The sequence below is a fragment of the Xylocopa sonorina genome, chromosome 15, assembly GCF_050948175.1.
Source record: "Xylocopa sonorina isolate GNS202 chromosome 15, iyXylSono1_principal, whole genome shotgun sequence".
Lineage (NCBI taxonomy): Eukaryota > Metazoa > Arthropoda > Insecta > Hymenoptera > Apidae > Xylocopa > Xylocopa sonorina.
This window is the reverse complement of record NC_135207.1, coordinates 4539837-4567458: the sequence shown is the minus strand read 5'-3', so window position 1 is coordinate 4567458 and position 27622 is coordinate 4539837. Positions and strand designations below refer to the sequence as shown.

General features: G+C 49.1%; 1 protein-coding gene across 2 annotated transcripts in view; it reads right to left on the bottom strand.

The window, feature by feature from the left end:
- Window positions 1-351: 351 nt before the first annotated feature.
- Oatp74d (Organic anion transporting polypeptide 74D) overlaps window positions 352-27622 on the bottom strand; it is a 90793-nt gene continuing 63522 nt past the window's right edge. For both annotated transcript variants that reach the window (XM_076906902.1, XM_076906903.1), the window contains 11 exons: window positions 12924-13381; window positions 12391-12740; window positions 11415-11635; window positions 10738-10878; window positions 10408-10530; window positions 5292-5456; window positions 4810-5005; window positions 4110-4260; window positions 2199-2439; window positions 1457-1585; window positions 352-739 (listed from right to left, as the gene is read on the bottom strand). In XM_076906902.1, coding sequence (XP_076763017.1) covers window positions 570-739; window positions 1457-1585; window positions 2199-2439; window positions 4110-4260; window positions 4810-5005; window positions 5292-5456; window positions 10408-10530; window positions 10738-10878; window positions 11415-11635; window positions 12391-12740; window positions 12924-13241 — 2205 coding nt within the window. In that variant the 5' untranslated portion in view covers window positions 13242-13381 and the 3' untranslated portion in view covers window positions 352-569. The remainder of the gene's footprint in view (window positions 740-1456; window positions 1586-2198; window positions 2440-4109; window positions 4261-4809; window positions 5006-5291; window positions 5457-10407; window positions 10531-10737; window positions 10879-11414; window positions 11636-12390; window positions 12741-12923; window positions 13382-27622) is intronic.

Below are 27622 nucleotides of genomic sequence, written 5' to 3'. Positions count from 1 at the left end.
TCCCCGCGAGGCGATACTTCCATTCTCAACTTCCTCCTCCTTCGTCTCATCGACTTACATCCCCCCTTCGACTCCTCCACGGATAGTTTTCCTGTGCGCGCACTTCTCTGGAGCCTTGGCACAGCCTCTCGTCAAAAAGGGGATCCACGGGCATCCCCCGTGGCCCAGCACCGCCCACCTCCTTCGATTCAGTTCTGTTCGTTGCCCAACCTGATCCTGATCCTGGACTCCCTTCGAGCTTCAAAAGGCGATCAACGCGAGCACCAGTGCCTCTGTCTCCTCGAAGTCGCCTCGCGTCGTCGAGAGGACGCACAACCGGGTATACTCGGCGAGAATGGAAAGGAGGAGAAACAAAATAGGAAAAGAAAAAGGGAGGACAAAACGGAAACCCCGACGAAAAAAGAAACGGCCGTGGCGAACGTGACGCACGAAGATCGACACCGATCGTGTTACTGGCACCGAGTTTCTAGTCAGTTACGAACGCTCCGTCACGCTTTGCCCCGGTTCACGACGCTAGATTCAGCAGGCCTGCGCTTCATGAGATACCATCGAAGTCGACCGGGACCCTTTCACAAATAGTCGTTGTCCACCGTTTGCGCGTCCTGCGACTTCAGGGTGGCCATTTCCTCCACCGTGCCCTGCTCCGCTTCCTGTTCCTCGACGAAACTGATGCTGCCCGCCTTGTACCAGACGACTATGTCCACGATGAACGCCAGGATCAGGATCCCGCCTGTGGTGCCTGCGGTAAAATCGTTCGAAGGTTCCTTAGTGGACTAAATCTCTATATAAGACAGTAAGAACTCCATTTATCGCCGACTGGTCAACCGAACCCTCGTCCGACTACTCCTTAATCTACCGCCACTCGTCGTGTCAGCGGAAAAAATGATGGACAGTGAAGGGAATTGATGAATCCTTATCGCGTGAACAACCTAATTATAATATACGGGCTGCTCGTTCGTCCAACGGGTTCGGATAAATGGAATTCTGTTATGGTAATGTATAACTTTCGACTACGAGCGAGACGAAAACAGGGTTACTCTGCAGAGCGATTCGGCTCGAAAACAGTTTCGAACGCGATATTATTCTCGATTTTAAACCCGCGGAATCGGCCTTATTATTTCGCCTCGTCCACAGCCGAACACCCAGTCCGTTTATAATAGAGAGACTTTTCAATTACCCCGACATATCCGAATGCAAATCAGCCGAGCGTCGAAATGTATGAATCTAAATTGACTGCGGAGCCGAAGACCGGGTAATATCGACTCGAGATTCCGATATCCATAAATTCGAGCGGCCGGGTAAAAGCCGCGGTGCGTGAATTAGGTTTATCATCGCGTCGAATAAATCGAAGGGGAAGTTAGTCTCATTATAAGAGGCGGTAGCCAGCCGGAGAATCGATATGCAGATATTCCCAGGCGTTCCTCCGCCGCAGATTTCTTCCTAACCGCGTACGTACCATGATAGAACATTCTGAAGACATTCGAGTCGTAAAGCCAGCAGGCACCACGCTCGCCGCAAGCGTATTCCCATACGAGACAGGCGGAGTCCACCACAGCACCATAAACGATTGGACACGGGACGTTACCTGGAACGAACCGACCGACGGATCATCCGACTGACAAATTCATTTCTGAAATCCCCTCGTAACCACTTCCTTAACCCTTGTTCACGCTGCTCGCCTCGATTCGCCCCGGAATAGAAAACACGCTTCGGATAAAATATCGCTGCTTAACATCGAGAAAAAAAGTGCGCAAGGATTTTTTCCCTCGACGAAACGCTCGCAATTGTCGTTCGCGATACAGTGGCTGAGACAAGTATTCTTACATCGTTCACCTCCAACTACCACGCGGGACTGTCTTTTTCAATTTAAAGTCAGCGATTCCGACGAGAAATCTTGTGAATTATTATTGCGACGAGAACGAATCGTAACGTAACATTGTGATACGTTCAGTCGAAGTCCAGAGTATTCGCGATTTGTATGAATACCTTCTTCGAGTCACTGTATAAACAAGGGAACAGAAAGTGGTCCAAGATCGATGGAACGCTGGAACTGCCAAGATTAAAGCGAAAGTACGAGTTACGCAAAAAAAAAGCGTACGGATTATATGGAAATTTGTATGAAGAGTGCGAACCAGTGATTTCGACTGATTCTGGCAGTTCCAGCCGGTCGAAGTGATAAATCGATGGATAATAATTACCGAAGAGGCCGATGGCGAACTGTATAAGGCCCAGAGCCATCGCCTTGTCCCGTGGATCCACGCACCGTAGGATCAGCAGCATGGAGCCCACCTCGCTGGTCGAGTGGATGAAAACGAACACCGAGAACAGGACCATATAAACCCAAAAGTTACTGCACTCGAGCTCGCAGTAACCGATCGTCGCCGTGCTGGCCGTTTCCGGCGTCGTTAGGTTCGGCCCGATGCACTGGCAGTTGTAAAACTGAAAAGCCGCGAGAAACCGGCGTTGTTAAGGTATGTCCGCGTAGTGTGCGCCGATGCAGATGTTCTCATGCGCGCTGCAACTTTGTTTGCGTTTCCTACGTGAGCATAGATACTCGTCGAGCGAATGTATGGTTATGCGGTGAGTTAGGCGATTCGAAGTTAGGTAGATCGGGGCCATAACGCGACGGAACCATCGTTTTCGCGCGAGATTACGAAATAAGATAGAGGACGCGTCTCTACGCTATCGAATAACTTTTATACCTTATTGATACGCAGTCTGACTGTTCTCATTGCTCCTCTAGGCGATTGAATTATTAATCCTTCGCGATTATGTTTGTAATCAAAGCTGCGACCTTTGCTTTATCAACGATCGCGCGAAAACGTTAACGGTATGGGTTAATTTCAATAAATATCCTGGGAGTGTCTCGATTCCCTCGTATGTTAAAGTTCGTTGAAATTGTTACGCATTTATCGCTTGAAACGCAGGAATGCGAAATATTAATTGATTTATGAACGTCTGCGATTAATTATCGGAATTATTGTTGACTTCTACCCTCGAAAACTCGATCCGCGGTTTCATAAAAATGGTCAGATAGAAGAGCGCGGGCACTGTCGCGAGAAAAGTATTTATACACCGCGAACTCTGGACTTTCATTGAAAATGTCGGTTTTCGCAGCGGCGCCACGTTAAAACCTGTTCTTACCACAATAATTCGCAAGAATTTCACTTTTTCCATCGAACGGGCACGAAACAGGGCTTCGAGCGCGGCGTCGCGCGAGGAAAAAGGACGCGTCTGCTGCAAACGAAATGGTTCGCAACGCAATAACGCGTACCCACGACGAGGAGTGGCGGAGGATAATCGCGTGGCGGACGCGAGAGCTGAACAAACAAATTGTTTCCCGAACCACTAAATATATCACGGGGATATTTATTGAAAGTTACACCACGGGAATGCCTTCGAGGGTCCAATTAAGGAGGCAAGATTCGGGAGGCCCCGCTGCCTCGGCTGGCCGCCTAATTGCGCGAACAGCCGGGCCCTGGGTCCGCGCACGAAATCCGTACCGGTGGAAATGAAAACGCTCAGGCTAATAGCGCGAGAGCGCGCAAGGCGCCGCGGCGCGTTTCAATTGCGAAAGTAATGAGTCGGTCCGTTGCGCAATCGATGAATCCATTGTGTCCCGTCCGGGCGAATAATGCGATTTCGCCCGTAAACGGTGGGACAACGAAACGTTTCTGGCCTAGTTGCACGCCACTGTCACTGGCCAATTACGATCGCTCGTGGCGACGAGCACGACGAGGACTCGCTCGACGGCGCATCGGGCTCTCTGTATATCAATATTCCGCTCGCGGTGACGTCACCTGCCCCGCGCAATCAGGGGAATGCAATCAACGCGCGGAATAGCGAAGAAGTTATTCGATTCGAATCGCGACGTAACGAGACACGGCCCGATCGGCTTTGCCGTCTAGTGCACGCTCAGTTGCATCGATTGTATAATTAATTGCTCGGGCATTCTACTTAAATATGCCTCGATTGGTTAATTCTACTTAATTAGGTGCACCGCCGTCCCTCATTTTATCCCGAAGGCATTCATTAGGTAATGGCCTGGAAGAAGGGGGATGAATTCGCGAGATGGCCGTTCGTAATTAATTTCTACGGTTGATACTCACCGAGGATACCTTGCCGTCGACGACCGTATAATTCGAGCAGCCCGCGTGGCACGCGGAAAAATACGTTTTCCCGTCGACGCCGCAGATGGGGCTGAACTTGCTCCGCACGCAGTCGCAAGTACCCTCGCAGGTCGGCTCGAAGGTGGACAATCTGGAACGTTTTCGTCGTTTGCTTATTGCGGATACCTTTTTTTTTTTAGTCTTCGACGAAACCTGTACGGAGGATGACCATTCGAGGGAGAAAAAAATGTTAATCCGCGGCTTTGACTCTTGGAAAGGACCAATCGCGAGTAAACATTGAACGTTGCTGCGATAATCTTGAATCTAATCTCTTTCTCTAATCTTTCACGCTCAACTATGTAACGTTTAAACGAAACAGCCTTCTAATTACTCTTGTAAAACTTTTTCGCAACGTGGATCCGCGATTTCGGAATATTTCCTCGGCGGGAAAATTCACGTATCCGAGAGTCAAGGTTTATTGGTCGCAGGGGGGAGGGGGGGTTAAATGTTTGGCCTCTTGAACTTTCCGCGGCGATCGAAATCGCAGAAATGCGGCGAAAACGAAGGCCACGAAAATGAGGAATGCAGCAAGAATGAAATTGAAATTAGCGTGCTGGCGGGAACGAAAGGGACGAGTGGCGAGGAGAGAAAAGAGTCGGACGAGAGTTTTAACCGTCCAGGGGGGAGAACGAAATCTTACCCGTTGGAATGCGAAACGAGACCAGCGAAATCGTCCATGGGGCAGCCGATGAACATCAGCACTCCCATACCGATCGCGTAAACTACCGCTGTGAAGGCGATCCAGGCTGCGACGAACCTGGCGTTAGGCTTTGCCCTCAAGATAAACACTCCGCTAATTATAATACCCAGTCCCATTACTAAAATACCACCGACACCTGTGGAGGAAAAGAAAAACAGTCGGTTATCAAGACCAGCTCACCTGTCGCGATCGCACCGATTACCTTGAGACGAACGTTCCCAAAATAATCTCGTCCTGCTCGTTCGAGTTTCGCGAAAATACCAGCTGGAGGATCGAGAAGGGGAGAGTGTTGGAAAATCGCGAGAAGAAAGAGAGGGAAGAGAGGAAAGGAGGCGAGAAAGGATTTCCTTCGAGTGTAATGCGGGAACGGTAAAGGATTCGGGGCCAGAAGCTCCCCTCGCGTGTCTATTCGCGAAAATTACCTGAGATCATGTTCGCATGATGAGCTGGCAAGCGAAATTGGCTCTCGAGGTACTTTGGCAGGAAGGTGTAGAGGCCGGCAATCGGTAGGATGTGCAGCACGCTGCTGGCCGTCCGGAACATAAGAATGTCGTTCTTCAACAGCCTCTTCACCGCTTTAGGGAAGTCTGCAACAGGTAGAGAGAAGGCGAGGTGTAGCGAGTGCACGGAGCTCCGTGCAGGCGACGCGAGCCAAGCATCGCGGCGATCTGCAGCCGAACAATTTACATGAAATTCATCTACGCCCTTTTTTTCGCCCTCGGTTCTCTCCCTCGACTCTTGCTCCGCTCGCGATATGGAAATTTTTACTTTTTTTTCTATTTTTTTTTTTTGTCAGATACCTAACGCGACCTGCAGCCAAGCTATTTGCATGTAGAAAAATGATCGCTGCTTTTTCCACCCCTTGATTCTTGCTTCAAACCTACTACTTCCACTACTCTTTAAATACCTCACCCTGTGTGCGACTAAAACCACGCGTAAGAAGGCTATCCACTGTCTTTTTTGATTCTCCATCGCACGATGTACGAGCTGCACTTTCGTGGATACCTGCTACGAGGGTACAGAAAACGCCACGCTTCGAGTTGTTGACAAACTAGAAACATAATTGATGGTAAAAAAAAGAAAGAAAAGGTAAACGAGGCAGAAGTGCGCGTTCTTGGAAATAAATCATTAAAATAAATGATTTTTGTCTCCGGACAGCTTTCCATTTCCTTCGATAACTCGATCCGGCGATATTTATGGACTCGATTACGAACGGCGAGCTAATTAGCCAACGATCGAGTTTCCCTTCGTTCTATTTTCGAAGGGACATGACGAGGCAACCGCGAGCAGGAGCACGCACCGGGGGTGAAAGGGGGGGGGGAGGGAGGGAGGGCAGGGCCTGAAACCGCCTAGAGCTCGAAAAACGAGAAATGGATGAGAAAAAGGAAACGGCGAGTCGATACCAGGGGTGGAGCGCGGGGGGAACGAGGATTGATGTTCGGTACAGGGAGCGATAAAGGTTTCGCGAGACGTGCAGAATCTTTCAAAAGATTCCGATAAGAACGTCAGACGATTTTGCTGCTCTCTTTCGCCGCTTCTTCGCCGTCTCGTCACGTTTCAGCTTCGAACGAACGAGTTTCGTATTTTGTGGTCAGTACCTCGTGGACGAGCATGCATCTTCATTAGAATTACACGCACTATCGGGCTTTCGTCTGGTCTATCTCCCAATCTTCGTCGTTGGAAAAATTAGCAGGTATACGCTGGAGGATTCGCAGCGTTACTTCGAGCATTATACGTGTACCCTCTTAACTTTTAATGGAAGTATCTTTCTTGGAATAAAGTTTGATTTTGTAATAGTTTTAGTCTGTCGACCACCCGTTTTCAATTGCGAGAGTGTCTTCGTGGAAGATCAAGTTATCGCTAGTAACCTGAACATCTCGATCTTTAAAACGAGCCACGATTATTTCTGCGATCATTCTACGTTAAATTACACCGATTCGAAAATCGACGATCTTCGATCCAACTACTGATACGATAGCGGAAGAAATACGAGAGAGAACACGATGCGAATCTAGCTTCGAATCGTAAAGCGATGGGAGAGAAAAAAGGATATTGAAGAAAAGAATAAATAAATACTTTCGCGAATACTCTTTTTCAGCATCGTGTATTCGCAGACGGTCGAAAGACTCCGGATCTTCCAGTCAACGGTCCCGTCCCGCTGATCTGAAATCTTTAGCCGGGAATATAATGAACCATTGACGCAATTGCGTCTCGTCCGGAGGAGGAATGAAAATTGGCTAAAAAACGGCGGGAATGCTAAACAAGAAGTGACGTGGCACGATCGGATGAAGCATCGATTTTCGAGCGATCGTAAAAAACGCGAATTCCTGCATGGAACGGATGAGAAACGTAGGGAGTGGAAAAAGAACCGGAGAGAACGATGCACGACGAGGCGTTCGGCTTCGTGCGAGGTTTCCGTCCCGCGAAACCCTCGGTGGAAACTGACATTAAAGATGCCTAGGACTGCTCTAGGCTTCCAGGAAGGCCTGGCTAGAGTCGTGGCAACCCCGCATAGAGAAGTCCTGCAGACCATGAGTAGACAAACGTGACTAACATTGCGCTCCGTGTATTATCGCGACAACCCCGCAGCAGACACATACAGGGTGGCCTCTCGCGAAAATACCTCTGGAACGAGCCTCGCCGCTTCTGAATTCCTCGGTGGGAAAAATCGACCGACACGATAACTCGGTTGCAAAGGAATTTTTATCCCCCCAGGAGATGTTACGACGGCGATAACCAGCGATTTAGGAATCGATGGTATTCGTTCGATTCTTAAGAAGATGTTCACGATCTTTTTTTCTCAGGAGATAACATCTACCACGAGAGACTTGAATATGAAGTCCTCAGATGGACACTGACGACCAAGGAATAATACGCGAATCGCGTGCGCCCGCTCGATTCGGCAACAACCTGTCTTCCGAGGCAGTCTGCTAGCATTCCACAATCTACTTCGCGGCCATACCACACGCGGAAGTTTCTACTGAGGGACCGTCCCCGCGATATTCCAGCGTTCCTCGAGAACCACCAGCGTTCTCCGTGTCGAATTTTATCCCAGTGACCCTTCTATGGCTACGAAAAAATTCCTGGAACCTCCCTTCGATATTCCACAGACATTCGAGCCAATAGAGACGATCGAACTTCCTGTTATTCGAGACGAAATAATTCCACAGCCGCGAGAATTCCGTTGTCACTGGTACCAATCGTTGACGCACGATTAAAGAAGATGGTCCCTTATCCTCGCAGAAGGCGGCCATAATCCTGTCGAACGAACAGTTCCACCTACGGTCCGGTTGATGATTAGGCAAAAAGCGTTGTTCAGTTAGGCTGCTAGTAGAGCAAGCGACGAGGACGGCTGTTTCTGGAAATTCCCCAGAAAAAGGAGTCGAAAGGCCCGAAACGCATCCGGACTTCTCGTCTATCCGGTGTGGCTGGTGCACGTAGGAGTAAAGGATCGGTCGGTCGCGGTGGTGTGCGGACGCGGCCAGGCCCCGGTGTGTGCGTTAATAATGATGACTGACCGACTGGTGCACTAGGTGGGGCAAGTTCACGGTCATGCCTCGTGCATAGCGCTCGTTGGGCACGCGCGCGCTCGTGCATTTCAGCGTGCATTTCTGCGTGCATTTCTGCGTGCATTTCTGCGTGCATGTACGGCCCTGTTCTCCTCTGCCGCCGCGCGCGGATCCATTCTTAGCGGGGAGAGAGAGAGGACTTATCTCAGCTGTCCCGTGCGCCTCCCGGCCGACATAACACGCGCGACGTAACGCACCAGAAATGCGCCGTGCGACCAGCGTTTTCACTCTCTTTTCCGCTCTCTTTAACAGTCCCTTGCGCCTGGGACGAGGAAGGAACGACGAAGCTTCGAGTTTCCTGTTTTTCACCATCCATGGAAGTAGAGACGAGCGTTTCGCTCTGTCGAGTTTTTCTCGAGCAGCGATTTGGGGTGATTTCGAGGAACGCGTCGGTGGAGAAACGCACGTGACGCTTCCAGTACGTAACCGGTACGAGTTTGATCGTCGATGCGGCTCGCGTTGCATCCTGAGCGGCTAACACTTTCAGGAACGATCGCGCGGTACGTTGTCGGTCAAGGATGAAACGTGCAGTCTGGAAGAGGCGAGCTACGGTCGATCGAATCCTAGCGAATTTCCGCTCTCGGGACTAATTGACCGTTCCCTCGTTTGGGTGCACGCTTCCCTATCGATCTCCTCCTCGAGGAGCAGATGTTGCCGCGACCTTCGATCGAAAGTTTCAACGGAGCGGATCAAGAATACAAGCGCGAGGAGAGGGTCGCCCTGTTGTCCCAGGCGCAAAGGGTTCCGAGAAAAGGGCTCGACTGTGTTTCAGAAAGCGTTAGCCTGCGTGCTCACGATCGAACGAGCAGACACGCCGGCTCTGCGAGCCGAAATTCGCCGTTGACCTTGACTGCCCTGTTCACGCTTCGAGGATCGTCTTATTGGCCCGTCTTCTCGTCCCCGATAAATGTCCACCGTATACATAATGGGCCGCGCTGTTTCGTCTCCTTACCAGAAACTGCGACTGCTATTCCCTTTAATAGACCGGTGATCAACAAGCCCCCTGTGTAATCTACTCCGCGCGTAAATGTAGACGAACGAACCGTGAATGCAAATAAATGAACTAGTCACAAAGTGGTAAATAATAATAGAGCACGGTTAACCCTTTCAAGATTGATGGGATAATATGTCCCAGGAACAGGTTGAATTAATTCCATTTTTTCCTGTTAACACCGGGAACTGACGTATAATCTCATTACGGAGGACTAATGGGACCGCGTATCGCATTTTCGAAATTACTACGCACGTTTCTCCTAATTCGAGTGTATCATATTTCGTGACATACTGAATGTTATCCCGTCTTCCGTAAGGAAAAGGAATTCGTTCGCAAGGCGTTGACTGGCTCAAAAAAAGAAGTGGACTTTACCAAATCAAACTCTAACGACCTCGATAAATCTCCTATTTCTTGTGATTTATATATTAACTCTAAATAACTACTCTTCTTAAACCCACTCCAACGCTGTCCATAAATTGCCTTTTAATCGTTCAATCAAAACTACCCCCAAGGTATTACGATCAATTACGAGTTAATCCGAGGATAGCCTTAATTGTACGAAAATCGAATCTCCGTCGTTTAGTTCCGCGCTATGTGGGACAGTAAAACGTAGCGAAACTCATATCGGCTCGGCCGCTAGCGGAGGGTAGTTGGCTTGGTTCGCGTAGTGGCGAACAGAATCGAGCCAGGGACCGGATATGTACATACGTGTATAGCTATATATGCGTGAACGGAGCTACGATTAATAGACGGTTTCGGGACGAACGATGATACTTTTATCTTCCTCGTTGAATCTTCCCCGGGCAATTTTACGGGACGGCCACGAAACACGGAGGGAAGGGGGCGCGGAACGGCTTACGAGAAGCCATAAAATCAAATTAAACCGCTCTGATCCGATGGCCGGAGCTTAAACACCGGCAACCCCCTCTCCCTCTGACGAACAATTCGCGTCCGCCACGATAAATCAGGGCTTACCTCGGAGACTAGGCTTTTTCGCGTCCGCCCGTTTCGGTGGTGTTCTGCTCGTGGGCAGTCGCGTTGGGAACGCGAACATTCCAATGCTGACCAGCATCAGCATGGCGGATATTAGCACCAAACCTGTAACAATTCCAATTTCCTGGTTCTATCAATATGGAAGGTCGATGATTCGTATTTAAGGTGTGCATTGTAATAACAAACCACGTGCGAATGAACTGAGACGTGAAAGTGTGAAAATCGTTGGAAGAATTGTGATAGGCAGACGGAAAATGGAAATCGAGGCGAATGTGAATGTTACAGTGGGGTTTGTAAGAGATTTCAATTTACCAAGCCACCATGCTCCGACCCATCTCGGGTCCGTCGGCGTGATTTGCGGGTTCGCGGACAAATCCGCGTAAATCATCGTGCACAATGAGCCCAGAATGAAGCCCAGAGCTGGACCGAGGATCCTCACTCCGATCGTGATAGCTGCAACAAAGTGCATCGACATGGTGTTCCGTGATTATGCAACTTCTCGACAACGTTCAAATTCTGACGAGCGAGCTTCACCCCCTCGCAGTGTGACAGAATCGTGAACAATATAGAAATAATAGACGATGAAATTATTTTTCCGTTTGAATCCTACAATGTTTTATTTCCTTGTTAACAAAATTTTATAGCTACACGAAAGTACTGCTAAATGATACGAAATTTTAATACATTTGTACTGGTATAAAATGAATGCAACGTGGTATAGCAATATATTTTGCGTCCAGTTTAATTTAATAATTATGTCACGTACGATAAAAGAGCGAACTACATCGCGAAAGGATTAACATTCCGTAGATACAATCAGATTCAACGATCTTCGATCGCGTTCGAGATCTACAAGGGATGACATCCAACAAGAATAACATTTTACCCTTGAAATATCCCTCTGGAGGTCCTCGCGATCTATTTTCTCCCCTTTGGCCGACGTAAGTATATATAATAAAGGTATAAGGGAGGACAGACAGTATTCTTACCGAAATAGAGTGGGCTCTCTCTGCTGGCTACATTGTCATCGATGTAAGGGATACCAAGGGTGTAGACGGCCGTCTGACCCATACCAACGCCCAATAAGGAGACGAAGAATATAGCCAGGACCACCGTGATTATTTTGCTCTGTATCCGTTGCTCCTTCAACGAGTCACCCTCGCAATGATTCATCGTGTTCACTTGGGCCGGGATCGTCGACGAGTTCCAGCTTCGTGTAAAAGAAGAAAAAAGGCATCGTGACGCAAAGTGGCTCGAAGGACAATTATTCGATTGCTGGAACGATTCGTGGCACGATAACGCGTGACGCGTTAATTGCTCCTTTTATTTATAAACGCAAAAAAAAAACACACGCGGCTCCGGGTACGGCGCACGTAACCCATTGAAAAAAGAAAAAAAAAAGAAAAAGAGGAAAAAGTTACGATCGATCGCGGCGGGCAGGTAAGGAGAAATGGGTCGGGCAGAAATTGCAAAATTTCGAGATTACGCCTGTGGCTCGAGCCATATCGAGCGTTTTAAAAATATGCACGCGATAAACGTGTCATATTCGAACGTGTTGGGGGTATAATAATTTTGGCCTTTTTTGCGCGGCGATCTGGAGCAATCGTCCGTTGAGTTTCTCATAGGCGGAGAAAAAACAGCAAATATGGAAGATCGTGACTGTTACAACATCGTATACCAATTATTTTCTTTACCTTAAATACCTTTGGTTACGAGTTATTAATATAAAGCGTTCATATTTCTTGTCGATCGCCCGTATCGCCGATACTCGCGACAATATTCTGTTCGAGCTGGTAACGGATATCAGCAAAGCTTACCGATGATGCGAACATTCTCCGATTACCAAATGTTCCCATAATTTTTCGTCCGCTTTTAATCGATGATAAACGCGTGACGCGTATGCAAAATAGGGGCTGCGACAGAGTATCGGCTCGAAGGAGAAAAAAGTAAAAGCTACATTCTTACCTGTCGTACGTGGCGTTCTCCGATCGTTCGTGAAGCTTGCAAATGTTGTTCAACTCGCTGCCCTTGATGCCATTGAAGAACATCTCGTTCTGATGGATCAGCTGTTCGCCGAAGATGAAATGGGGCATCGAGCAGGTGAACGAGCTAACCGCGAACAGAATCATGCCCCAAGCGATCCACTTAGGCCGGTGACCTTGGCCCCCGTAGTACGTAAGCAGGAGAGAGGAACCGATCTGGCCGATCTCCGTCGCGGACATTATGATACCCGTGGTCTTCGACTGGATCTGGAGCAGCTTCTCGATCGTCGTGATCACCGAGACGAAGTACGTGTAGTACATGCCCTGAAGTACCTGCGAACCGAAAAAACGCAACGTCGAACAAGGCTGGAGAAAGTAATCGCGATGGAGGGTGGCCAAGGAGCGACGGAGATAACTCGATCAGAGCACTCGATTTACGAGTAATTTCTCGGTGGAGCGATTAAGGAAACGAGGAAGATTAGAGCTGGTTGATTTAAATTTAAAGGGAGTACCAACCCAGGTGATGCAGAAGGTGACCAGGAAGGCCTGCTTCGTGGCGAAATATTGAAGCCAGTGTGGCCTGCACGGGCCCCAGCCGCAAGACACGTCCGCATCATCGAACTCCGTGTGAAGGCTACTCGACTTCTCGTCGGGCATGATCAGCTTCCCGTTCTCCGTCGCGGAGATCTCGTGCAGCTTCCCGTTCGGTATCGAGCCGTTGTTGTTGTGCTGCTTGCCGCAGATCAACCCGTTCCCGTTCGCCATCTTCGGCGGGATTATCGTCAGCGCCTCGACGTTTCCGTTCGCCAGGATCTGCGTGTCCTCGCCCGCCATTATATCACAATCGGCGCTCCTATTCCCCTCTGCGTTCCCTCTTGTCCACTCCTGGCACCCGTTCGCGACCACTACCCGGGATTCGTCCTCGTCAGAGGACCCTCTCGACCGCTCAAACGACTCTCATTCGAACGGTCAACCTGCGGGGACCAGAAAAAGAATTCCAATCAGTTTAGATCTTGCTATTGCTACGTTCTTGCTAGCCGGAATGGTTTAGAGTTCGAGCCTGATGAGATGTCACGTCGTAAATCTGCGATCTCAGAAAAAATTTTTTATTACGGTTACCGAACTGCCTTTGCCGATAGAAACGAGCGGAGTATGATTTCTATAATATGCGAAATATTATTTTTTTTTTTTTTATTCTTAGAGTATCGTACCTTTTCCTGAGAGAAAAAAAAATTGCTTATTACTATTGATCCGACGTGTTTTTATCGATAGAAGCGGTTGGACTTCGGTTCCGATGAAACGCGAGGTATCATTTTTTTTGGATCAAGAGAATCGATTAAATAAATAACAGTCCGGGTTTCGCTCGTTAACTTTTTGCCCGACGATTTTGTATAATATTTAGAAATCGCCGATCCAATTATTCAGCCGGTATCCATAAACCGAGATTTTGATCTCCGCGTTCGGGTTTTTGCTGATTTTATCCACGCTGTCGGTTTTTAAAAGCCGGTTACGTGCTCTCGCGAACGTTATCGGTATTTGTCCGCGGCTCTCCGTGTGGCCGCAACGACTTCTGTCCTGGCCATCGTCGACGGAGGGAAAAAGAAAGAAAAAAAAAAAAAAAAAAAAGAAGAAACGGCTGAAAGGTGTCCAGGAATAAATCGTCAAACTCGTGGCCGCGATTTATCATCCGTTCGAAAACTCTTTCAAGATGCACTTCGTATTTTTAAATGTCTAACTTATGTGCGTCACGGCATTATTTATAACGGCGGTTTACCCACTCGTCTACCGTCTTTCTGCGAAATCGCGATTGGCTTTGTTCCACGATAAATGAAACCCGCTACCTTTGCACCTTGCAGAGCTCCACGCGTGAAAAAAAAAAAAAAAGAAACGAATAAAGTCATCCTATATATTCTACAAAACTTGAAAATCGTTTCGAAACCCTCTGCGAAACGTTGACGGAAAATAAGAAGATCGCGTAGACTTTCTATCGAACGGCGCGCGATTGCCTTGCGATCCTCTAGAAAGTAATTGTTGGACACGCGATACTGTACAGGATATACGGTTACGAAGAAAAAGGAGTCAAGGTGCGGGACAGAAATCCTTTCTCCGTGTGACTGACGGAAAGGAGGCTGGCTGAATGAAACAGCCTGTAGCCAATGTCCTCTCACTTTCATCGGTGCCCGACTTTCCTCATTTCCCTCGCGTTCCATTGCACCGACTATCCTGCCGATGCGGTTTTCACTGACAGTGAGTAGGAGTCTGCAGGCTAGAGCGTGCATCCAGCTACACATCGGGTGCTCCGAAAATACCACCGCGCGATTTCTCCGTTCTGCTCCGTTTACGACACTACGATTATCAAATATACACTCTTGCTACTCTTAAACACAGAATCACGTAAAACTGCTGCAAACGAAAGTTAAAAAAATTCCCATAATAAAAATACATACTCTTCCAGCATTACTAAGAGTCCTTTTCCAACCACGAAGCTTGGTCCCCAAATAAATCCATCCAAAAGCACAGAAACAGTACGAAGAAATATATTTTCATCGCGACGAGTAGTTTCTTTTTCGCGTCGACTCGCGTTATTTATCCGCTCGCGAACGGACGAGCGAGGAAACGCGAGGGTAGAGTTCACCGGGAGATCGTGGAACGATTTCGTTGGCTCGCGAGATGATTAAAGAGGCGTCCGGTTGAGAAACTTCCTGTCGAATAGGCTCGCGCATGATAATAAAACGCGTGGAATGGCCCACGGGCGGATTTTATTTCGACGTTAATTGGCCGCGCACGGTAACCGACCCCCGAAACACTGTCCAAGAATACGAATGTGTTTACGGTGCAGCGTCGTTCCGCCGCGCGCCATTGACCCGTTAATGTTTGAACGTCGCGCGCTACCCCTGCCCGCCCGCGTAATTCCACACGTGTCGAGGTAACGCAACCTTCTACGAATCGATTTGTTCGTCCAGCCCCTCTCCGTTCGCCAAGAATTTCGTGGTTTCCATCGATCTCACGACGCTTTCGATTCCACGCACGACGCTAAACTAACCTCACCAGTGGCGATTTCATGCCGGAGACCTTCGATCAAGGCCAGCCTTCGTGGGCCTAAGTCCGTGCAGGAAGTTGCGGTTTCGACCATAAATCACCATCTGTTTTTTTATCGCCGCTGGGATACGTTCCAACGAAACGAGAGAAGTTAATTATTGTCATTAACGTTTGTTTTGATACACTCGAGTTTGGTCAGGCTTAGACGTTCCGGGTACGAGACCTTGTCTAACTCTTCTCGTTATTGATTCTGTTGGCTCTTGAACTTTAAAATTCTACACGTTTCGAAGGGGTCAATGGAATTTGAACTGTACGAAAATACTGTCCAATTGATTCATACTTCGCGAATAGAAATTTTAACGTCGACTCTTTTGCAAATTGAAGAACGATTTGAAGAAACGAGTTGCAGGTTCGTTTTAAAACACAAGAGCCTTGTTCAGCTCGTAGTATAGATGCACGAAGGACTGCTTCGAAGATTTGGAATTTTATAGAAAATTATTTATCTCTCCTTTCTGTTCACTTTCGATAGATTCGATCGCGACGTCGCTCGCGATTTAATCGCGGCTGCAGAAATCGAATCGACGAGCTGAAATTGGTTGGTAGAACCGCGATCCGCGCGATGCGACGAGAGGGAACCGGTCGAAGATTAAGAAGTTCAATTAGCCGGTGGAACTTTCGCCGGTTAAGGAGGGCAATGTCGACACACATCTTCGGCTGCAATCGGAACGAAATCGAAAGGGAGAAGAGTGTCCCGGCTCTCTCGCGCGGCGGCGTTCACGATGGCGAAACGAACGCGGCAGCCGGCCTTTTTGCCGATCGTAAATCCATTTCGGACAACTCCGACTACCGAAGTGAAAATCTTCGCGGCAACGGCCGCGATTCCGTCGTTTCGGCGCACGCGGAATGCCACGTCGATGAATCACACGCGAGCGACGCCGTTTCGATCGTTTTCCGACCGATCCGACGCTTTTTCTCGCGAGGAATCGACTCGCGAATAATTGTTCTCGATGAATATTTGGCACAATTCGTATTCGTTAGACATTGAAGGTTCGTGTTTAGAATTAATTTACGAAACGAATTATGGTAATGATAGTATTTGTTATATTGCTTTTTAATTTTTAGAATTGCACGGACGTGTAATGTGTGAAGGATGCGATCGAAAATGATTCGAGTTGAACTTATTTAGTTTGAGATAGTGGTATTAACAGTAGGATAAAATAAATATTTCCCCCTTGAAATTTGTCGGTTTTCCTCACAGCCTGACCCTGCACGAGCCGATACTCCACGTGGAGCAGTTAAAAGATTTCTCCCAGTATAAAAAGATTCCTTTCGAGATGTTATTTCAAACGAAACGGTTTGTTTATCACCAGTAGAGAATGTGCATAATTTTAGATCCGCCATCTCGTTGCCCCTTCGCGTCTGTCTTCGAGAGATTTATCGCGAGATGTAACTTTTTTCTTTTTCCTCCTCTCCTTCTTGCCTCCGGTTAGAGGAAAAAGCTGAAATTTGCAACCTGCGATATTTTTATCGCCTAGTTAATCTCCGACGGTCTTCGACGGTGCGAGAGCTCGCCTCTTTCCCTTTTTCTCCTTTACGATCCGTCTCCCCTCGTTTTCTATTCCAGAAAAACAAGTGGATCAAGTTGGAAGTTGCGTAAGCCTAAAAGGCTGGACACATTATAAAATTCCGTAGGGATCGATCGAGCCGAGTCGATTTCTCGCGCGACTAATTAGGAATTCCTCCGGCATTATGATTTCGTTCGCGGTTTCATAGGCTCCCGTGGAACCAGCTATGATGCAACGAGAAAAGAAATTTCCGGTAATAAATTGCCGTGGTATGCCGCCGTAGGCTTGAATGGGGACTCAAATATCTCGTAACAGTTCTCTCGCTGGATGCCCACGTGCGTGCTTCACCGTGATCAAACTCGCCAACAGCTATTATTCTTATTATTCGATTGTTTATCTTCCGTTCCAAAGTCGAGACGTCCTTATCCTTCCATTTATCCAACGAACTGGGTCTCGGACGTCACTGGAACGAGTTGGCCAACATCCTTCTGCTCATTAAATCGAGATGCAAATCTGAATGGTCCGATGGCTCCTTCCAGTTATCATTTCTAATCTAAACCACTGAATTGCTCCAAGTAATCGTAGATCTTAGAGAAGACGATACCGCACAGGTGTACATAGAGAAACGATAGCTGATCTATCAGCTGAAACCTATCCTAATAATAAAGCTAATGGTACCATGGATGTCAACCCTCTCTTCATGCATAAATGAAGTGGCGGTAATTAAGAATAACATAGTACTTCTGAGTGGTAGATTTCAAGCCTCGACAGAGCGTTATATTCTTCGATTCCTTGAAAAGTACCATCCACGAGCGGTGGTTCGACGTGCAAGGACGCCAATGGCATTGTTCCATTCGACAGTATTTCCCCATTTCACCATCGGTTATCTCCGGGCGTCCTTTAGCCGGCTTCGAAGTGGGTATTATTAGCATATTTTCAAAGGTTGTGGCCGATAGGGCAGACAGGCTGTCGCAACCGGGTGACGATTTCATCGGCACGAACACCCGGGACACCGTGTCGGCGGTGGTACGTGGACGAAAAGCGGCGCGCGGCGTTCCTCGTCAAGTTCCAGCGGCGTTGCGCCGGAGAGACTTGGTCTAGGTCGCCTTTCACTGTCCTACTGACGTCTCGTGGTTACTTGGTTAGTTGCTCTATTCTACTACGACTACAACTCAATGCCAGCCAGGCAGGCAGGCGTGCAGCACGTTGTCGTACAGAGCGACCCAAAAGAAACTACCGGCTCGGAAGGCCGTGCACGTGATCGAGCGCTCGAGGAAAAAGCAAAATCCTCCGCTACCCGACTGTCCAACGATCTCGTACGGATCTACCGTTTCGCAACGCGACAGCAGTCGTCGAGGGAAAGAGAGAGAATCATTTTTTTTATCCATCATTTTCAGGCACATACTCGTTGCTCTTCGAGAGGAGAGACTCAGCCACCCTCGAGGCGAAAGAAAAGGATCGAAGCAATTTTTGTTCGACTGACGGCTACCCCCAAAGGTATCGACTTTCGAAGATCATTCAGAATGTTTCCAAGCGCGCAAAACAGCGATCGTAGTAACACCTTCACGGATCGTGGCTAGGAACGACGAGATCCGTGCGACACGCGTAAAACAGGCCATGGAGAAACGTAGCGAGGTCCGATGGGACGAAATCGAACGGCGGAATGTCGACGGGCGCAGAAGAACGGCGTATCCTTCCGCGTCGAATCGTCGTGTCGGCCTTTGTCGAGATAGTGCCGCGTGTCCTGTATCCGTCGCACGGTTTTTGCTACCCTTTCACGGTCAATTGCCCTTTTAAAGCAGCTTTTTACCGCGCGTGTTCGACGCGTGTGTACAGAGCCACCCCTCGATCGAGCCTCGATCTAGCATCGAGCGTCCCGCGGTACGCTCGCAATTAAACGTTTCGTCTCGCGGAGAAACCTATCGATTGCCTCGTCCCGCGACCGTTTGGGAATCAATTTCGCGCAGCCGTCCCTTCTCCCGTTAACACTTTTCAGAAGGATCGTTGTGCAATCGCGCGAAACAAACGGACCTAACGCGATCCGCGACGAACCACTTCTCGTACAGAGGCGCGGTCCGCCGCCTCTTTCTTTTGTCTCGATCGAGGATCGATCGTGACATTTCAGTTTCCACCGGTACGCGGGTTTTAAATGTCGCGATAAATCGAGCGCGCTGCTCGATGACTTGCAAAATCGGAAAAGCATTTTTCGAATCGTGCCATTTTTCCGTTTCTTCCACCTTTGGTTCTGGTTTTCTCCTCTCCTGCGACGTTTTTTCGTCGGATTTACCTTGCAGAGAGAAGCGAAACGAGAAACGTCGACGAAAAGATTTGACCAGTTTCGCGAACGATTCACTTTCGATCGGCCTTAGCCGGATCGCGCGGCGAACGCGTGTCGCAAATCTTTGCGAATGCCCCCAAGAAAGTAAGTGGAAAGCAACAGAGATTTATATTCTACTTTGATGTTCCCAGCAAACTTGCTGAACCTGATCTTGAATCTGGTTTACGGTGATACGTGCGCTCGTATGCACGTGGTGGCGGCGCGCTAGAACGCCCAGGAATAATTCGAGCCACTTCTGCGGAACAATAAATAATAAACGCCGCTAAAAACTGGACGGGACGGGTGAGAGACGATCCAAGCGCGCGCGTTTTGTTGGTCTCGCACGCCTCGCGCTCGTTCCTAATTCGCGTATCCGACGCTCTTGCTTTTCCTCGAGACGCGCCGATCATTTCGATCGAGAAATAATTGTACGCGCGGAGCGATTTCGAATCGATCCCTCCTGACCGTCGTCCATCGATTACCTTTTCCCTCCTCCTCGAAACGTATTTATCGCGTTGAGACAGCGGAGAGGAGCGTCGGAATATTTAATTAGGACCTTTTTACATTAAACGCATGAATAGGCAAATTTGATTGGCGTGTCTTTAAAATTGACGAGGTTACCAGAAATTTTGTGAGTCATTGCACCTGTTAATTCCACGGCCGGATCACCTCTCCTTTGCATAGCAATTTGCTCATCGTTGTTTACGATAGAATTTTGCATAACGAATTCACCGCTGGACAAATTTGTTCACGTTCGATCTGCCCGTTTGGAAAATATTTTTCCACTAAATCCGTTTCTGTCCAATCACCATTATAAATGTAACGTTAGCGAGCATCGTCGAGGATGACTCGAGACAAGTTGAAAATCGATATCGCTAATTAAATTACAACATAATTCCTAATACGATAACCAAAGTAAGAACTACCAGTAGGCGCACGCTAAACGACTCTCGAGCAATTGCATCGCTCCGTAAAATAAAAATAACTCGATGCAATTAGAGAAATTGGAACGGATTGAAAGAAAATTTAAAAGTGACTTTCGCAACTTTTGCCATGCTTGTGTTCGATTCCTGCTACGTTTTCGTCGCGCGCGAGGAACAATTAAATCCCAGGGCTCGTCGCAAGTTCCAGGTGAACAGGAGACGTTCAAGGCAGACGATCGAACGTGGAATCAGACAGAATTACACGGACGGGACGTTGCGCGAGCAGCCAGCGCGGCTCTGATTCTAATTCAAGCCGAAATAATCGCGCACACCGTGGAAGGAGAGCCGTAATCAACCGAGGATGAAAGTCGTGCGAGCGTTGCGGTTGTCTCCGTTAAATCACAGCCGTGCGTCGTGAAAATCGAAAGCAGCGAAAGTAATTCCCGTGGCTGGCGAACAATAGGGGGAATCTCGATCCCGATCTCGTCCTGGAAAGCGATAAACGCCGTGGCAAAAATAGAGATCGGACCACTGGGCTGTGGCTCGACGAAACGCGGCTCCAATTGTCTCTGCCAGTGAAAATCTGCCGTTTACTGTTTCCAGTCGTTCCCTCGTCATGGAATTAACAGTCGTAAATCGACGGCAAAACACACAGCAAAGACGGGAAAGAGAGCGATTATCCGCCGTGAGTGCGAGCTGTAAAATTGAATTCGTATCGAGTATCGATCACTGGGGCTCGATTATAAAATTATTATCGAATGGTCACCGGGAGATCGTAAAGAACGGCTATACCCCTTTCATTAATTAAAATTGAGCGAAACCGAGCTGAAAGTGAACGTACATTCCCGCTCAAAAGTACGAGCACGCTCGCGAGCACTTTAACCGAGCACTTTTTATCATTTCCCACGATATCGCCCATTACTGTTTATCGTTATACCAGACCGGTAAACGCGTAAATCGTGGAAGCTCGCGTAAAGTGCAATCGGAATTTGTGGGACGTCGGTATCTTGTATAAAATGCAAAATAGAAAAATCGGGTGTACACAATATTGAATGAAATTCACGACCGGTGCGCTACACCCTTTATCGAGCGCTCATTAACGAACGAGCAACGATCTTAATAATTTCCAGCGGGAGTATACCGCGCGTATCGACGGAAAAACGAAGCTTAAGCCGAAAGTTCAATTTCCACCCGTTTCGCTCGGCCAACAGCACGGACAACAAGAGTTTAATGAAAGAACCGGGGTTGGGTAGCCGGGTAGAATCGAACGAAAATAAGAGTGAAAGATGAGCACGGTCGATATCTCGCCGGCAACGCGACGCGTCCCAAAAGAAACCAAGAGTTTAATGGAAACTAGAACATGAAAATCATGTCATTAGAGCAGCGCACGACGACCGAGACCGAGACCAGGCGCGATCCCAACTAAAACTGTGAAACCCGTCGTCCCAGCCCCGTTCTCCTTCCCACCTCGCGCAATTTTTCTCCACTTCCTCGCTCTTATTCTCTCGCTGCTCGTTCGGTTAATTCGAACCGAATGATAAATGTCGCATCCTCGCGGCGGCTAGCGTGCGACATTTTTCCCTGCAGCCGATCGATCAGCGTGCACTCTGTGAAAATCGATCGCGTCGTTGCACGCGTGTGCGTCTTCCTTGCTCCTCGAGATCGTCGATGGACGAAAACTTTTTTATTATCGCGCGTCGTCCATTAATAGGCCCGGTGCGTATCGATATAAGCCGCGTAATGATAGATAAACGTCCCTATATTAATAACAGTCGGCGTATTCGTAGCCGGTAATAAACTTCCACGGGAATTATGTGTAATAAAGGCCCAAAGGTTCTTCCATTTTCGCCGGGGCATTTTATATTAGCTGCCCACCGGGATCTCGTTAACATTGTAGCGGAAAGGCACGCGAAACGAGCCAGTTCGCTTCGACGCGAGTCGCAGCGCAAAAACGTGAAAACCAGTCGAATTAGCGGAGAGCCAGGCCGATTCCGTCCTAACTGGTACTCCGCGATCGAGGAAGTCCTTCTTGTTTCGCATCCTCCTTCTCTTTTTAACCTTCCCTCGTACAGTTCCCTTCTCTGTTTCTCTTAAGTTTGCCCTCTTTTTTCACGTTCGAACGGGCGAACTCCACGGAATTTCGTATCTAAACAGCGAGAAACAGCGAACGCGTCGAGTACGCCTTCAGATTACAATTCTAAATCGATGTTCGCTGCCTGGAATCTTTTCTAACTTCGTCTGGAGAACACTTGGGAACCATTCACGATCGTAAAGACTACGAGCACCCCGCAGGACTATTACGCTCTAGCGAAAAGTTGCACGGTATTAAATTCCAGACTCTGAGACAAGTTCGAACTAGGTCTGGGCTACTATTTATCGAGCGCGTTTAATTTCAGTCCAAGTTGAATTGGATCTAGCTAGGTCCAAGTAGCTATCGATTGACCAACCGTTGAATAGATTCGAAACAGCGTGTAGTGACAGTTCTACGCGTGTCTGAGGGAATTGAGTAGCAAAATATACTTTTTATTCTGTCCGTCGAATTTGAAATTCGCGATGGAGAAAGGTTAGGCGCGCGTCAATCGCGAGGGGTTCCAATATCTGGTAGAGAGATGGTATACCGTGGCACGAGCAAAGTGCAGCGTATTACAGCGGGCATAGATAGTAATGCGCGGCCGCAGCGCATTACGGTGGACACAGGGCGATGTAATAATAGATTGTATTCACGAGCACGGTGGCCCCTCGTCGCAAATTACCGACAATCATACCCAGCGCTATCGGTAGCATCTTTTTTGGCAAATAACACGCTAACCACGCTTCTACCCTGGCTGCGTCAAGGTCGAGGCGACCGTCAGACGTCCGCGCGAACCACGTCGATAGGAAAAGCTTCCGATCGACGAGAAATCGCCATTCTCACGAGGTGATTTATAAAATTCATCTGGAATTTCTAAGCGCGTCGATACGACTCGTAGTTGAAACGTCCTCTTTAAAGTAATCGCGCGACTGCCATTGGGAAAGGTTCACGAACGTACTATCGCGATCTGGGGGCTTGGAATTCCCTCGCGCAGAGGCACGAACGCTTAAAACTTGACCACACGCAATCCACCCCTCGACTGGGCGATTGATCGCCAAGCAGTAGCGAGCTTACGTGCATCCTTCTGAATAGAATTACCGCAGGTTGCCTCGAAATCGTCTGACGTCCCGTCGTGTCGCCGATTCAACGCGGTTTCCAAGGGATAATCGATGAACGGTGGCGTGCGTAAATCGAAAAACGCCAAGAGTTCTCGAGCGAACGCTCGCCGATGTAAAAACGTCCGTGTAACGATCGACGAATCGAGGCCAACGCGACAAGCCCTCTGCCTCTGAATTGTTCAAATATCCGCGCGAAGCGAATCGTTCTCGCGGCTAGGAAAATCCTGCAGGAATAACGAGGGACGGCGGTTGCGTTCGACGCGGACGATAGTTCCATTGATCGATCGCGGAGATTGCGACACGCGCGGGACGATAGACAGCGCGCGAGACGGGAGAACGAGAGGAGCTGAAAAGATCAGCAGACGGATTCCCACTTCTGGTTTCCCTGAGTGTGTCTGCGGCTCGCGTGGCCGGCCACGTGTGTCCGACTTCGCGGTATCCCGACGGCGACACGACGAACGCAAGCGGGACTGGGTATTGCACGCGGACTGCCAAGCGATACGAATCGATTCGAGGCTTTCACGCCTGGGCTGCCCGCCTATGGGATTCGATCCGCGATCTCATCGCGCTCGGACGTGATTTATAATTAAACCGTTCGACTTTGCGCGTTTCTATCTTTGGCTCAGGTGTGTTGGGGGGCCCTCGCCCAGAGGACGGCTCGAAGCGTGTCCGAGACCCGTCGAGGGAGTCTCGCGGCACAAGCTTCGCTCGAACGTAACCGCTGGCGAGAGCCTCCGCGAGTTTCCCTGAACTCAGAACGCGGCATAATTCGCACGACACGCTCCTCCTCCGATAATTAATGTTCCCCGCAGCCTGGGCCCGTAATCGAGTTACACGGCGCCGAGTTGCGCTTACAGATGGGGGTAATTTAGAATGTTTCCGTGGAGGGAAAATCTTCGATCTCCTAATACACGTACGGCACGCTGGAGTTTATACCGTTCTGCCCTTCATACCCTTCCCACGGCTGCTCAGGACGTAGCGAGCCGCGCTTGCTAGATGCGAACACATTCTAGCCAGCCGGATTATGCGAGTCAGGTGAACACCGGTGCGCACAGGTGTGCCGACGCTAGAGATGGGATCAACCGAGTGATTCGATCGTGAACAATGCGCGATAACGATAATGGACTCCTTGGACGCGTCGATTGGTTAACGAATTGTTCCGCGAAACCATCGATTTCGTCTGAAATTTCGCACAACTACTCGATGGTACCAATCGTTGTCTAATCGTCACGCGTGAGATCGTCGCTATCGCGAGAGGTGTCGAACGTGGGTGCCAAACGCGGTAGACGGAATCTATTCGATGGTTCGGCGAATGGTAGATTTATCAGGAACGCTGATCGAACGTCAATTCGCCTGTTGTTGGACGTGGAAAGCGGCTAACGCTCGTGGTCGACGTGACTACAGTGTCGATGGGAAATCGAACGTTCGATGTAATTTCTGGTCGCGTATAAAGCTGGCGACTATAAGGGATAAGATGGTATTGAAAGAAATTGCAAGATGAGGAAACGACGCGGTGGATTTTGAGCAAAGTTAGAAACGGCTCTGTCAACGATGCACTCTGGCCTTGAGGAAGGAGGAATTCCGGGTAGATTAGCCGCGAATATGAACGTGAGCGCGGCTTGATCCCATCTCTAGAGCGGCCCACAGCGCCGCTTGATGCACGCGCGCGCAGCTGTTTGCCCGCTCGCAAAGTTTTATGCACGCATTTATTTCAAGCGTTCACAGCATCTACGTAGCCGGACGGTGTGCGCTAGGCCTACCTACCGGCGGTACCCTTAATGAATTCGCGGAAATCTTATTCCTCCGCGAATTCTTCGTTGCGCGCGTACAAGGCTGGCACGCGAAATGAATCGTTCGCAGACTCGTTACGAGCGACCGGAAATATTCCTGGAATCCGTGGAAAGTGAACGTGACCCAGGGGCATCGACGCGATACGGAACCAGCTCTGGAAAATCGTCTCACCCTCGCGCGAACGCGATCCACTTCGATATCGACTCGATAATTATCGCGCGCCACCAAGTGTTCGATACTGACAGAGTGTCAAAGAGCCTGGATGCACGCTGCGTGCGTTCAATTTCGAATTCGAATCGCTCGTTATCGCGTCGATAGAAACGAGCTGGAAAACTTTTGCTCCTCTTCCGTGAACAGCGTGGAGTAATGGCGATGTGCGTGACGGACTCGTATAACCGTCCGACTAGTTCGAGGAAGTTGCGTCGAGTTAGGCGAGATTAAGAGAGGCCCGAGCGTGTGTTCACCGTTAAGATATTCCGCAGTGAGCCAATACCGTGTCTGCTACTTCCACGAGATGTCCGCAGATATTATCCTACCTCGATACCCTTGCGCGTAACAGGAATCCAAAGTTTGCCCGTACCCGGCTTCTTAATGTATGTAAGTCCTGCTCTGCGATTGCGCAACACAGTGAGCCAACATCCGACGCGTTCTCTCGTTATCCTGGTGGACTTCATTGAATCGCGTTCACGCTAGATTAGAGGCCTTGAAACCCTAATGGAACGAGCGACGCATCGTAGCTGATCGTGCGAGCCAGCCGATCGCCGCGTTTCGGTTAATTAAAACCGCTGAGGGTCCTTGTTCTTGACGTTGAACGGTACAGCGTGATATAGTGGATCGTTGTCGGGAGTTGCGTAAAGTTTCATTGGAGATTTCTCGGTTTATAGCACCGTCGAGTGGTGCGGAGGTCTGTTTTTCGAGAATTCCGAGTTTAGATCGTTCCACGGCTCTAGAAAGGGGGGGAAAGTTTCCGGTTAAAAACAACGCGGCCGACCGCGGCAAGTGGAGCTGTCGCTAATAAATCAGGCGGCCGCCTCGCCGCGACGGAAAGGGCTGTCTGCAACTCAATTCCGTCGACGATTCCGCCTACGGAACTTTGATCCTTCGCTCGACATCCACTGCTACTCTAACGGAGCCTCGTTTTATCAATCCTCGAAGAATTTCGCGTGCAATACCGAGGATAGACACGCGTGGAATCGGTGTCAAACTCGGACGGAATTTATTGCAGAAAAGGACCATTTAATTAACGTATCCGTAATTGCGATCTCGACGAATCGAGATACGATTCGACCGTACGGTAGAACACATCGATTGCTACTTCTATTTAATTAAACGTGGCCATAAACGTGACGATTTCCACGTTCCAACGAACATCCTGTTTGATATCCTGTTAACGGAATTTCATTCCCTCGATCGAGAGGAGAAAAGAACGCTCGACCACGAGATTACCATTTCGTAGTCCAGGTTCGAAAGTTAGGAACGAACAATCGCTACGGATAAGCTACTCGCTGGTGGCGACGAGGTGTTACGAGCGCAAGGAGTACAGACGTACGTATATATATATGCAAATCCAAAGTCGTAATACGTCGCAGAGGATTAAGGACGCGGAGTTACCTATCGAAAATGAAGCGCGAGCGATCGAATTATCGCTGGGTTAACATCCGTAACGGCAGGAAGCATCGACGGTGTTCGAGGATCGAGGATGACGCTCGCGGCGTGGCGTGGCACGGTGTGGCGTGGCGCGGTGTGGCCGGAACGACGACGGGGAGAGTGAAAGAAAGTGAAAAAGTCCGGACAGGAGTTATGCACGGGGTAGAAAGAGAAAAGAGAAGCGAAACTGGCCGGATGACCTCGGTCGCGGAGTTGCAGTTGCAGTGCGACAGGTTCGCAGCTGCGGCCTGTCCCAGATGTCGAGGCTGACGTTGGCGTAGGTGTGAGAGATCTGTGTACGCGACGGTGTTTCGTTCGAACGGGTCGCTCGATCTGTCTCTCTTTCTCTCTCTCACACACACAGACACAGACACACACACGGCGCCTTTCAGCCGGTTTAAAAGTAAAAGTAATTGATAGACCGCAAGGATCATCCTCTGCCGCAACATCCTCTGCGCGTCTCTTCTCAGAATGGCAGGATTACTGAGAATGTTTTAGGATTACTTTGCGTATCGCGCGATTTGTCAGGCTTAATGTTTCTCTCCTTTCATCTTTGTACTTTTTCCCCGTTTTTTTCAGCTCCGATTTGACATTAACCAGTGTCGACTACCAATGATCGTGTAATGGGCATTTAGCTACCGTTCGATTCAAAGGATTCGAGTCCAGCGGCTACTCACGTGCACGGGCGAGGGCGAACGAAGCGTGGGCTCGTCGGTGGCTGAACTTACCTGGAACAGAAAAAAG